The sequence below is a fragment of the Streptopelia decaocto genome, assembly GCF_964273445.1.
Source record: "Streptopelia decaocto genome assembly, chromosome: 1".
NCBI classification, from domain to species: Eukaryota; Metazoa; Chordata; class Aves; order Columbiformes; family Columbidae; genus Streptopelia; species Streptopelia decaocto.
The window spans coordinates 193,700,394-193,714,349 of NC_138663.1; the positions used below are offsets into that span (position 1 = coordinate 193,700,394).

At 46.3% G+C, this 13,956-nt stretch overlaps 1 protein-coding gene across 2 annotated transcripts in view; it reads left to right on the forward strand.

Moving 5' to 3' along the window:
• The first annotated feature begins 5,083 nt into the window (after nt 1-5,083).
• ARHGAP20 (Rho GTPase activating protein 20) overlaps nt 5,084-13,956 on the forward strand; it is a 62,834-nt gene continuing 53,961 nt past the window's right edge. For both annotated transcript variants that reach the window (XM_082065387.1, XM_082065388.1), the window contains exon 1: nt 5,084-5,200. In XM_082065387.1, the coding sequence (XP_081921513.1) occupies nt 5,102-5,200 (99 nt within the window). In that variant the 5' untranslated portion in view covers nt 5,084-5,101. The remainder of the gene's footprint in view (nt 5,201-13,956) is intronic.

The window sequence follows — 13,956 nt, forward strand, 5'->3', positions numbered from 1 at the left end:
CTGGAAAAATGCCAGGTGCTGCAGACTCGGACTCCACATTCGCGTGGGGCCACCTTGTAGTTTTGGAGCAGAAAGAGCAGGTAGCTCCTTGTTTATCTGACAAGCTTTGGCAGAACTACCCAAGTGAGGTGTTTCTCAGCATTGATGGGGTCTCCGAGGCAGGGATGCCGGCACAAAAGACCCTGCAAACTTCAGAGCATGGGAAACAACAGAACAGGGTATTTCTTGTCCATGTGATGCTATCTGCACAAAACCTTAATAACTGCTGTGGCTTGAATCCCCGGACGTTCAAGAATCCCACTTAGCGATTACTCACATAGTATTTAACAATTTTATTATCAAGCTGTTATAAAAAGAGAATGCAGAGCTCAGTATCTGGACTTTCTTCTGTGCAGACCCTCCAGGACCACAGAGCACGGAGGATGCTCTCAGCTTACCACAACCTTTTTGGCACGGAGCAGCAGCAAATACTGCGAAGATGAGCAATGAGGGAGTTACACTGTAAGTAAATACCTGCTGCTAAAGCTCCTGTGCTGAATTCCAGGGAAGAAAAACCAGGAGGCATTCTAGTCAGCATTCCCAAGGGATGCTCTAATTTACACTAGGAAACAGCTAGATAACTGCAAGTTGAGGGTGATGTGGGGCTGCTAAGTCAACCATCCTGTTCTCCAGCTTTTCCTTTCAACACAGCTTTTCTCCATCTGAGTAGCTCTGATCTGCCCAGGACATGGCCCTATTTCTAGCTGCTTACAACGTATGAGCAGCATGAGATTCCAGGTATTGGGATAAACCAGAGAGTTGTTCCACCAGATCTCATTGAAATACAACTGCCTCTGGAGCTTCCACTTTGGACCTAGTGCATGGGTTTAATTGCATGAGGCACTTGTGAGATTCATAAAATTAGTGTTCAGGTAAATGTACCCTTTGGGGGCAGATTTGGTAGAATCACATCTATTCGTTGCAAATTAAGCACAGCTCACTTGTTTTTAGCCTCACATAGTTCCTTGGATATCATGATTTTCTTGGAAGGGAATGTCTGCTAGTGCTAACGTGTTTGGAAAGCTCATAAAAACTGGAGGTAGCCGCAGCCTGTGTATCCAGCATTTGCTAACAGTGCACTGTGGGTTTCCCTAATGTGGCAGATTTACAGGGGTCATATTTCCATCTGGATGGGTTTGCCCATGAATAATTCTCCAGTGTCTTGTGCACAAACGTGATTTTCCTACAACACCCGTATATTTCTTTGTCCCAATTCCCTCTCTGTCTCCCCAGTATTTTTCTTCACACAACACTGTGGCCAAGGCAACAGAAAAAAAATATCTTTCTATGAACATGCATGTTATTTTCTGAGTCTTGTATGTCTGTTTTTTAGGGCAGGGCTCAAGCAGGATTTTAGCTGGTGATGATGATAGTGCAGTTTGGTGATTTGGAGTGGTTACACACCTCAGCTTTTCATTGTTCAGCCTGACACGGGTCAGAAATACCCAGGATGATGTCAAAACCCCAGCAGGCCCCCCATGGGCTGGCACATGTCCGAGTGTGCACTGCGGGGTGGCATGGACCAAGGCTGTCTGCGTGGCGGCTGCCCCATCCCCATGGCTGGCTCCACACCAGCCCATGGAGGAGTTTCTGCATCCAGTGTTTTTTCCATCAGGAATCTCCACACAGACGGGTAATGGTTGGGCAGAAGCAGCACTGGGGATGCTGCATAGGCTGTGATTGCATCCTGTCCCTAGCCTCCATCACGACACCAATTTTCAAGTGTCTCTCAAAATCCAAACTAAAATCAATGAACAAAGTCCTGATCTGCCAGAAAGAAACTGGGGGTTAAGCTCTGAACAGTCCTTCAGGAAAACCTATTTTTCCTGTTTCCCGGTTTGGGCAGATCGTAGAGGCTTTGTTTATTTTTACTCTTTGAGATTAATCACTGTAAGGCACAGGACCTGCTCACTGCCAGCACCATCCCAGAGGTGTTTTTCACAGGCAGGGTGCTCCAGGCTGCCTGTACGTCACTGCTATACCCCCTGTGCTCCCTGTCTCCACTGTCCAGCCACCACACTGTTCATGCCGCAGCAAGGGGAAGACTTGTAGAGTCCTGCTGCCGCCCAGTCCCTCCTGCCAGCTCACATCTCCAGCACTAACCTTCCCCTCCGCTTTTCTACCCTAAAGAAAGGTATGGGAAAGTTAGCACCAGGGAAGTACTGCAGCTAACAAAAACTTAATGGTTGTATGTTCACATATGCACACAAACATATTTGTGCTAACGCAGAGAAGAAAGCTGCTTCTCCAGTCTTGCCTACCAAATGGCAATATTTTAATCTATTTATCTCAGTGAGTAGGTGAAAGAGTCAGTATTCAATGAAGAGTGTAGGAAATGTGCCCATGGTACTAGATAAAAGAACACCTCTAAGCATGTGCGAGCATTTTGGAAAGCTTATGTAATATTTCCTTTGCAAAATAAACATATACTTACAGCCCCATTTCCAAAATGTCACTAAGAATATCATCACTTGCAAATGTTTCTGGGAAGGAGGTTGCCAAATTGCTAAATACATTCCAGGCTTCAAATAGACATTTTGTACCTTTTCTTTCTATCCTGATAAATCCTTTCTTAGCCCTCTCACAGAAGCTCGGAGACCTGCCTGGGGATGGCATCCCACTGGGTTGGGTGTCATGCAGTAGTAATCAGAAACTTGCCTCCTGATTTTATAGATGTGGGCGCTGTGCCAGGGGAAGCCCATGACTGTTTTTTCTCTACTTGCCACTAACCCCACCAGGACCAGCACCATGATGGAAGGAGGGGAAACAGGGACACGACCGAGGGGACAGGAGCAGAGGGATGGGAGAACCTGCAAGAGCACCAGGACAAGGTCTGCATGGCATGTGGGGCGGCCACTTGCCACCCAGCCTGGCACGTAGCTTGCGCCAAGGCTCAGAGGTGCAAAAATTAGCTGACATCATGATTTTCAGAGACTCATGCTCCAAAAATTCAGGAGGTTTTTTAATATGCTGGGTTTGCCTTAGTGATGTATGGCCATCTGTCTATAAATTAGCGCAGACACCAAGAATGCATCATTTCAAGGTTTTTACACTTCAGCTGAAAGACCATACAAATTCAGTGAAGAGGAAATGGTGCAACTCATGACACGTTAACATACATAATGCATATGAACTTCTGCCATGACCATCCATTTATCTTTCCCAAGGATATCAGGGGCAGCCTGGTGGTCTTTCTGAAACCAGACATACTGGCATGGTGTCATCCAAGAGCCATCTCCTGGTGGCCTAATGGTCACAGATAAAAAGTTAACAGCAGAAGAGGAAAAATTAACAGTTGGTTCCAGTAAAATTCAGTCCTTCTGCACGAGGAGGCAGAAGCACTCAGACTGCATCCCAGGCTTTAATATTTAATCTTTCCTTTACTTACACTTACGTGACTCCACTGACTTGCAGAAATGAGGGTTCAAGGAGAAGGCAGGTGCCCACATCAATCTCAACAAGGAGATCACTGAAGCGCTATTGCAAGGACACACTGGGCCATAATAACCTATCCAGGTGGCCACATAACATGGAACCAAATTCATAATTTACTGCAATTTCAGTCATATATGGCAAGGGCAGCTGCCATCAAGTTATGGAAGCAACACCATACATTTCCGCATCCAGGAGAACCAGCCTGGGTTCTCCAAATGAAAAGTCACCTTATAAGAGCTGGATCAATTCTCAATCCAGTTCATCACAGGGATGTAAAATCTCTTCTTCTGGCAGGAGAAAAGTGGTAGATAGAAAAAGCTGCACATGAGATGGCAGGATCTTTTTCTGCTTTTTTTGTGATCAACACCAAAGAAAACGCATGTGGAGCCTGTGACAGCTGGGAAGGCTGGAGATAAAAATATCTCTCGCAAAGTATAGAAAAGACAGGATTAGAAAGAACCTCCTGGGTGATCAGCAGTAGACCCTTGCTGTTGAAGACACTATACTTAATGAAGTTACACAATAATGTACAAACACGACAGCTGTACCAAACCACCACCATTCACGGAGATGTGCCTTTTGCTCCTGGCTGGCAGGCTCCTCCACAACCTCCTCTCCTTACAACGGATACAATCAGTAAGTATGCTTCCTTCGCTTCTCCAGATGAGATTTATTTGTAGCCGTTTTACACCCATTTCTTCTTGAGCCAATGCCATCCGTTAGCTTAACTAGTGGGTCCTCCTCCTTACCATTCACAGCCTTCTGGAGCACAATGGCGTCCCCTCAGCATCCCCTGCGCTGCCCTGGTGGACTTGGAAAGCGTGCTACCGTGGCCGCCTGTTCCTCGTACCTGACCCCACACACACCTGCACTCACCTGCTGCTGGTCCTCAAACGGGGACCATTCCTTGGGAGAGCCCTGAAGAGGACCACGTCTTGCACTGACTTGCCTTCTGCAGGGACCTGGGCGGGGAGGATAATTCTGGGGCAGCATGACACCCAGGCCCCTGAAACACCCGCCCCAGCTCTGGGACTCTGGACCACCCACCTCGATCCAGGGACTCCGCAACAGTGACCCCAATCCTGGGACCCTGAAACACCCACCCCGGTCCTGGGACCTGCAGCAGTGCGCCCAACCCCGGACTCTGGAACCCCCACCCCAGCTCTGGGACCTGCAGCAGTGACCCCAACCCCGGACTCTGGAACCCCCACCCCAGCTCTGGGACCTGCAGCAGCGACCCCAACCCTGCACTCCGGACCCCCCCCCCGGGCCCGGGACCCCCCCCCCCTTCTCTGCAGCGCGCGCAGGCGCAGGGGCAGGGCGCGCGCGCCCCCTCCCCGCACGAGCGCACTACCCTCCCACCGCCCCTCGACTCCGGCTGCGGCGCATGCGCGTCGCGCTTCTCCCCCACCTGCCTCCGCACCCGTCCCCACAGAGCGGGGCGCGAACCTGCTGGGGGCGTGGTCTAGTGAGGGGCGTGTCACAACGGGGCGTGTCCCAATGGGGCGTGTCCCGCTGCAGGGGCGTGGCCGCGGGGGGCGTGGCGCGGCGCGGAGCGCCCTGTCCATGGTGCGGGCGGCGGCGGCGCGGGTGTCCCCGCGGCGGGAGGGCGGTGGCGCGGGGCTGCATGGACGCGATGTCCCCGCAACAGGAGCACCTCGGGCCGGGCCGCTCGTCCTCGGTGAGCGGCGAGACCAGAGGCTTCGCTGCCGCCGACAACAAGAAGGTGAGGCCGCCCCCGGGAGACCCCGCGGGAACGCGCCCCCTGGTCCCCGCCCCGGTCGCGGAGCCCCCCGCGGGCCACCGCAGGTCAGCGCGGCCCCACGGGGCACCCCGCGACCCACTCTCCCCGGGTCCTGAGCCGCCGCCGCCGGAGCAGCGGTCTGGGCGGCACGGCGCATCGGGACAGGGGTCGGGGGAGCTGCCGGGGGAGCTGGGGTTGCGGCGGGAAGGGCTTGCTGCACGGGAGCCCTGAGGAGCTGGGGTGCGGCGGTGCCCGCTGGAGCTGAAGGGTCTTTGACGGGTAGATAACCCCGGGGAGCTGGCGGGGGTTCCTGCACGGATGTCCCGGGAGCACAGGGAGGCTGCTGCCTTGGTGCCCGGGGTAGGTAAGGAGCACTGCTGCATAGGTGACCTGGGCAGACAGGGAAGGGTTTGCTGGGTGGTGGTGGTCGGTGGAGCCGAGGGGCTTTGCTGTGTGGATTTCCTGGTGAGCTGGGGCGGTGTGTGCTGCATGGATGTGCTGGGGAGACCTAAGGGGAGGCTTTGCTGGATGGATGTCTGGAGGTTTTGCTGGGTGGGTATCACAGAGGGCTGGGGGGAGGTTTACAGAAAGGCTATCCAGGGGAACCAAGAGGGATCTGCTGTATGTGTGTCTGGGGAGAGCAAGGGGAGGATTTGCTAGAGCTGAGGGGTTTTGCTGGCTGCTCTCGCACGTGCTTTGTGCAAGAGAAATGTAAGAGCAGCTTCCCAAAGAAGCGCCTTGTGCTGAGTGTATTATAACTGATAGCAGAAGAGCATCATCTCGTCTTCAAAACTGGTTGTAAAATCTGCTCGGTATCTTGAATTGCTTTTCAGCATCTGACACGATCAAGTGCAAAATGCTCACTTCTGCATACAGCCAAGTACTTGTTTCTGCCTTATACTTGGCAGTAACAAGTGAACTGTAATAACCACATTCTTCCCACTGTGTAAAACAAGAACTCTTTTTTTTTCTCCTTGCTTTAGCAAGTGCTCTAGTGTTTTTCTGCCTAAAGTAGAGCTGGTACCTTCTTGCCTTACCAATTTTGCCTCTCAGGGACATTTGAATCTGTGCACTGCCTTGTCTGTAGAGGTGCACAATACTACTGACTGCCAATTAGGCTGGCAGGATTAGAATGACTGGCCAGGTTACAGTGTCCTTTACTAAATCTGTCCACCTGGTGACATGAATTTAGGATGCGTGGTAGTAGAGGCTGAGCTTGTGTCCACTCCTGCTGCTGAGCAGTGGCCGGGGCTTTGCTGGCCATGGCACAGTGTTGTGGAGGGGAGTCTTGGGCCCTCTCCTCCTGCCGAAGCACCTCTTCTGGCTGGGGAACAATGCTTTTCATTTTCATGGGATGTGTCCATGTGTGCCATGTCCCACCAAGGCAGGTAGCACTCCAGCCTCACCACAGCTCTGGAGACCTCTTCTCAGGGCAGCTGCTGCCAACAGTGAAATGGTTGCCTGGAGAGTGTTTGGCCAAGATGTGTTTCTGAAGAGGGGGTGTGATACACCTACACAAAGTGGTGGAGAACCTTCTGCTGCCTGGCTGGACAAACTGATGAAGCAGATGCCCTCTCCAAGTACTGCGATCTAATTTGAGATGGCTAAATGTGCAGCTTTGATTTTCCTTCTATAATTTCTTTCATTTTTGCTGAAGACAGAGTACCGTGTACTTTCCAACCTGTCAGAGCCCTGACGCCAGGCACCTGTCTGAAATGAGAAAAGATGCATACGTACTGTGAAGATGAACATTTTTTCGTACAAGTTCTACTTCATGATTCCACATGCTGAGGACAAATATTAATGGTAGTACTTGTGTTACCTATTCCTGCTCCATAGACGCCACAGCCAAAGGAACTCAGACCTTGTTTTTGCCAGCGCTGACAAGGGAACGGGAATATTACTTTTTATGGATCTTGGCAGGCCTTTTGGAATTCCTCAATGTGGAGGCACATGCGATGGGGGTACAGATGGAGATCCTCCTGTAGAGAAGCAGCTTGAGACCCTGGCTGTGCCATGCAGTGTGTGGCAGCTTTGCACGCCCTGTGCAGCCAGCACAGGCGACCACCAGCACCCAGCTGCTTGTCCACAGCCACTCTGCTCCCCTGAGACCACCAGCACACCATCTTTCTGTGCCTGTCTGTGGAAGAAGATTCCTACTTTTATGCATGTGCAGCAGTGCACTAGTCCTAATTTTGCCTGAAGCTGGATCTCAGTGACAGTTTGAATATTTTTATTTTACTACTTGGGTCATGTGGACTCTCTATATACCTCTGTTTTGTCTTCCACTCAGTGCCAAAGCATCATATTTTTTTACAATTTAGAAAGTCTTTCTTATTACTATGGAGATTACACTGCTTGTATTGGTTATGTACAGTTAAATGGAAGAATGTGCTGGCAAGAAACCAGTTTTGATACTGGTGACACAACATGTGAAATTGAACAATTTTTTTGCAAATATGTGTTTAACATAAGTTATTTTACTTTCTGGCATGAATGCCTCCAAATATGCGATGCTAAGAGATCACTGAACCTTTCTCCCTTTTTATTATTGTGACTATACCTTTCTCAAATTAGCTGAGATTTGCTACATTGTTCTGTGGTTGTCCGAACTTCATCTTTCACTCGTCTGTCAAAACAAAGCTGAAGGATCACCTGCTTGATCACATCACAGGACCAAGAGACAGAAAATGTCTAGGACTTTTTAAATGTATTTTGTGTGACCATTTAAACTATTTTCCCGGAAACATTTCCATTTCTCGACATGCAAAGTGGTTTGAACTGCCAACCTGCCTCACAGACAGTGGCAGTTTCTCTCTTTGAAATGCGTACAAAGCGTTGGAGACACCCTGCTAAAAGGTGACATTGAGGTGCAGTGTTTTAGTTGATACTTTTGGAGAATTCTGGGCCAGATTCCCTCACTTGCTGGACTTACCGAAGTCACTGGACTATGTGTGGTTGACCTACAGAGAAGTTTTGTACCAAATGTTTAGTTTAGTAACCAATACCAGTAAATTGATGCAACTCTGAAGTGGATTGAAGTAACATGAGTACGAGTGATTATACTGATAGAGCTTATTTCTACAAATTTATCAAAACAAACTATTCAGCAGAGACATCTTTTATGCCAGTGTAACTATGTCAGCACTAGCAGCTGCGGTCATTTAGCCGTATTTATAAGTTCCTGGTGATTCACTTCTCTCTTCTTAAAGGGGCTAGATTCCAACCAACCCTGAATATTTTACACAAGACAATATTTGGTAACATAAGAATTCACTCTTAGGATTTTTTGCTGCCTCCTTGAAGTTTTCAAGTGACTACTTATAATTTTTTTGAGCCTCAGCAATTTTTTATATTTACTCATACAATGTGTGCAAACAATTAATCATTTTGCACACTAAGCAAAATCAGGTTTGTGGTTTGAGACTTGAAATATGGTATCCCATCACCGTAAAAATGTGTTTCTTTGTGATTCTGATCACTAATACAGCAACAGTTTACTGGTAGGGAAAGAAGAGCTATAGTGTTCCACAACAGTGTACTAAATGGATAAAATTGAAGCAAATTAACGGCATTGGAAGAGTAAAGGTAGTAATACATAATATTCATCCCCCCACTTATCTTGCCCTGAAAAGATGAAACAAGTATGTGTTTGCCGTTGTACCTGATGATACCTTGATCTGATGCCCTTGTATATGCGTTTTTTAACATAACGGTCCTTAAGCAGAGATTTCTTCTTCGTGCGAGTCTCTGTCCTGCTCACTGCAATCCTGGCTGAGGATTTGGGGAGTTGCTGTCAAAATCACACCTGGCAGTGCCAAGAAACTTGCCTGTCCAGGAACACTTCTGGCACTGTTTAGTGAAGCGATGAGCAATTCCTGTCACCCTGCAGACATATCCCGTAGCAATTTTATCTCTGATGAAGATGGAAGAAGACCCTAATTTAATGAAGTTAACCATGTAGTTGTTGCTTAGGTTGAAATCACCTTGGCAGGCTGTGCTGGTATATGATAAATTACTGTTTTGATGTGCCTCCTGATGCTGCTTTAATTATGAACTAGCATTAGCAATCCTTTATCTGTCCATGAGAGAAATTGAAGAAGAAAGATAAAAGAATGTGTTCTAGTTCTTCAGTTTCCTAGTCTTGGTTTGGTTTTTTTTGTCCCTCATGGTGGCAGTAGGAAAGAAAGGGACTTAGCAGATCATGTGGGATCTAATATCCAAGAACTGCATATATCAAATGATTGCCTGTTTACTTAATGCTGCTTGAAGTATCCATGTGGAATCTCCTCCCTCTGTCCTCTGTAAACTGCTCCTGAGAAAGCCTTGCTGTATAGACACTAGGACAGAATTGTGTCCATGTGTGAATCTTCCTGCTTGGACTTGAAAGGAAACTTTAAGCTTCATCAGAGGCACCAAAACCAGAGGTGCTGGTCTGAGCACTGTGGGCACAGTGCAGCTGGCAGTAGGACCCATGGGAGAAATATTTAGTGCTCCCCTCCTCCACATTTTTAGTAGTCTTACACATCTCCATCTTCTGATGTAAATGGGTGAGATCTTTTTAACACATCCATATCAGATATCCTTTGGGAGGCAGTTGGTAGAACATATTTTGCTGTTAGTTTCTTCCATCTATTTTCTTTCTATTCTGAGATGGCCTTTAGTCCCCGCTTTGCTGTGCTGTCCAACAGCTGCTCTTCCATTATTCTGTGCTTTTGCTTCCACTGTGTTGGTAGCTCTTTCCTCTTGTGCCCATGCAATTGTTTTCTCCTCAGTTATCCATCCAAAATAGCTTTCTTTTTAGGAAGGTCCTTGTAAGTAAAAGTATTCTGCCAGCATAAACAAAAGCACATAGTTTTGTCACCTGCTCTGCCTTTTTGGTAAATGGTCTCTCTATGAGACCTAGGCATCTCTGCTGCCTGAGCCAGCAGTCATCTTCTCACCCTGTTTGTAAGGACTTGGGGTTGCTATAGGTCAGTACAGGGCCATTTCTCGCTCTACTAAGGTACAAGAGATTCTTATTATTTCTGGTATTTTTAGATAACCCTACACTGTAAGCATAACAAATACGGGATTATACTATGTAGGAAAAAACAATTTATTGCCTCTTGTAAGTGGCCTGGTGATACAGGGGAAAGAGTGATGCCCAGTCGTCCTGGAAAATTAACTGCTGGGTGCTGAGGATTGTTTTGATTTTTTGATTGTCAGGCAGTTAGTTGAACTTTCACTTACAGTTTTTGGTAAAGATTTGTGTTCTGTGCTTTGGTTCCTGTTTAGCTAAACCAGAAATGCGTGCCACAGATATGTTTTGTTGCTCAGACAACAAGAGCAGAGTTTGCATGGGTGAAATCCCTCACGCTTATTAACTTAGATACTTTTAAAGAGTAGGCTTTGTTAAAATCAGACTTCCTTTTGTTAGAAGTATAAAGCAGTGAGAGGGAGAGCTTAGCCACTTGAGTGCAATCCTCAGCTCAAGGTATTGGCACATCTGAGGGTTGTCCCTGTCACCCAGTTAAATGACCCAGGCAGATGTCCCAGCCTTGACCCACTTCTGGAGTGAGCCTGTAAATCAGGAGCCTGAAATCCTTTCGTGTCTGAGGCAGCTTTTGCAAGGGTGTCTGCACATTGCTGAGGAGGCATTTCTGCTGCCTTCACCTGTCAGTCAGGAACTGAACACATTTTTCAGCTATTTTGTATACACCCAGTAATATAATTTTCTCGTCCTAAGCCCAAAATGCTCTCTGAGAAGACAATTGTTCCCCATGTTACTGAGCTCACAAACATGTCTGTTCCCTGTCCTTTGCTCGGATATTATAGCAAGGAGAGGATTGAGCTGATAATTCAATTTTCTTGGCCACCTTAGTTTTCTAAGAGTTTTCTTAGGTTTATTAGTCAGTGGAGGAAAACAGCATTTCTAGGACAAGAGGAAGTGTGTGCTGATTTTTTCCTTTTCCCTCTGTTGACTACAAAGGGAGCACAGGGCAAACAGCTCAGGTGTGCAAGCCAGAGGTTGCTCTGGCCTCCTACACCTTTGCGGTAGCTGCAGCAGGGTATCTGCTTGTTGCATAGATTTTCACTTCTCTAGTACTTGTAAAATATTACAGACACTGTATATCTGTTACCTAAGTTACTTGTCATCACAAGATAAATAGTAAGGACCATGATTTTTTTCATGCATTCTTTATTTAATTCATGCTCTGCTATTGTCTTTCCAAACTTGATATAGTTAAGGGATATACACAAAGTACAAGAGAGTGCTTTATCTTCGGTTCCATTTTTGTTAAGACATCATGCAGATGCTGCTATATGTTACCTTTTTCACAGAACGGGGCTTAATATCATAACTCAACAACATATTAGTTTACATAAATTCCCTATAATACCATTATCCAGTTCAACTGTGAGGCAAAATCAGTTGAATACTGGCAGTCGGGAACACATTTTTCCCCCAGACAATGACTTGTGAGATACTCGTGAAAGTTTTACCGTAATCCATAGGAGTCCTGATTCCTGAGGAGAGACAGCGTATTTTCGGTGGTGGTTTGCGAGGTCACTGTCCTCAGCATGGTGGGCTGATCGGCTCATAAACCACCTACCATCACAGTTTACAAAACAGTGTTTCAGAGCATAGATCTGATCGTTATCTGGTGTAAATTCATTCTTTTGAAATCTGTAGGCCTATGTCTGTTTATAATAGATGAGAAACTGGCCAAACACTGACACATACCACCAGTCCAACAACTGAAAAAGCAAAACTTTTTGTTTCTGTTGAAAAAAGCAGTCAAGACAACAAGCACCAGAAATTTAGAAAGTATGAAGCTAAACCTGAATCGGAGGGGAGGGGGGCGGGAGCTGAAGCTTTTGGATGTGAGGAAGGCAAAAATAACTCTAGTTTGTCCTGACTGGTACAAGATTACCATCTTTGCATCTGGCACACCATAAACATTCATTATGGATACTGATTTTATGATACATTTCACATGGGTGTGACTCAGCCAACAAGTATGAGGCTTTCTCTCTGTGTTGACCTTTCTAATGAAAAAATAGGAGGTTATGATGTGGGACACATGTTTGAAAATGCTTCTCTGTGTCCCACACTTAGATTATTGGTCATTGCATCTCCTTTTGCTCCCAAACATCTGCTCTCACTACAGCTGTCCAGGATGTATCTCCTCCACATTGCCAGGGTGACATCTTTGCACATATAAACGCAGTGAAACTGAGGAGAGCAGGCATCCGGGTCCAACTTAGTCAAAAAAGAATTTGTCCGCTTCCTTCTCAAAGTAAATCAATTCAAGTTATCATGATGGTCGCTTATTTTCTCTTCCCAAGCTCTGTACATAGCAAAATAAAAACAAAACCCCCCTTTCTGTCTGTAGTCAATGTCTCTGTGTAACATTTTTATTTGCATACAGCTGACCTGACTCACTTCACTTTTGCTGTGAAAATTTTCCTTTTCCAAATCTCATCAGTGATCTTTTTATGTTTTAAGGCTCTTTTTTTTTGTCAAGCTTTGCTTAAGAGCTGTATTAAGAGGCTGCCCGGAGAATCTGTGGAATCTTGTCTGCGGAGGTGACACAGACCTGGACTGGGGGTGACCCAGAGCCCTCAGCAGGTCCAGAGGGGCTGGGCCACAGTCCTCCTGGGATCCCCTCCAACCTGAGCTATTCTGTGCCTCTCTGACAGTTATTTAAGCTCTTATTAAACTTGCTGTAATCCTAATCTTTACCTTGGTCCTCATATATTTAAGTCAAGACTAGAATCTTACTGCCACAGGCACTATTCTCCACTGCTAACCCAAGCATGACCAAAATTACCATAACAGACAGAGATTTTTAAATGCCGCTTTTTTTTTTTTTTTTTGGTGGCTTCCTATTCAGACCTGAGAAGTCAAAGGGGTTAAGATCTCTTTGAAAACATAACCAAACCTCCACTGCATTTGCAGGAGCTGAGATGCTCTGGTTTTAACCACCCCCTGAAAGCCACCTGCCCAATAATGAAACTTGCAATAAATTTCCAATTGGGAGTTGATTCTATATATAAACTCCTAAAATCTGCTGGTTGCATGAGGTCTGTGGCTTGTCTTCCATAGGATGTTAGATTGCATTGTTACACAGGTCTCTTTTTGCCTTCATATTTGTAGATATGCTACTTTTGAAACTGCTAACAGCTTTTCAGCTTTGCTAGCAGTAAGACAAACTGATTTCATTCACTAGAAAAAAATAGCAAAGTATTCCTTTTTTTCTCAAAACCACCAAAAATGGGCATCTATTTTGATACTAATCTAGTAAGTTATTATCCAGTTATAGTCCTATCAAAGACAGCTAAATGTTCCCAGGCTTAGTTTATCAGTCTTGAGAAGGTTATTATTTGATAAAAGAAAGAGGAAAGTGGGATAATTTTGAAAGGTGAATTGGACTTACACAGTTGAATTTATAACAGTTGCTGTGCAATAGCTGTAACTGAGTATCTGACAAAACAAACAAGCATGCTCTACATAAATAAAGGGGGAACAAAAGAATGTCACAATAACAAATGCACTGCGATGAGTAAAAGAAATGCATTTGTTACAAGCGAGTAAAACACGTAGTACTGCCAAGTTTAATTTTTCTGAGGGGAGCACGCTGTGCACCCACCCAAAAGACATATGTGCCACATCCAGCACATACGTTGGCACAAGAATCAGTTGTTCCCTAACATACCTGTTCCTGGCAGTCAGTGGTTATTTTTAGTATGAA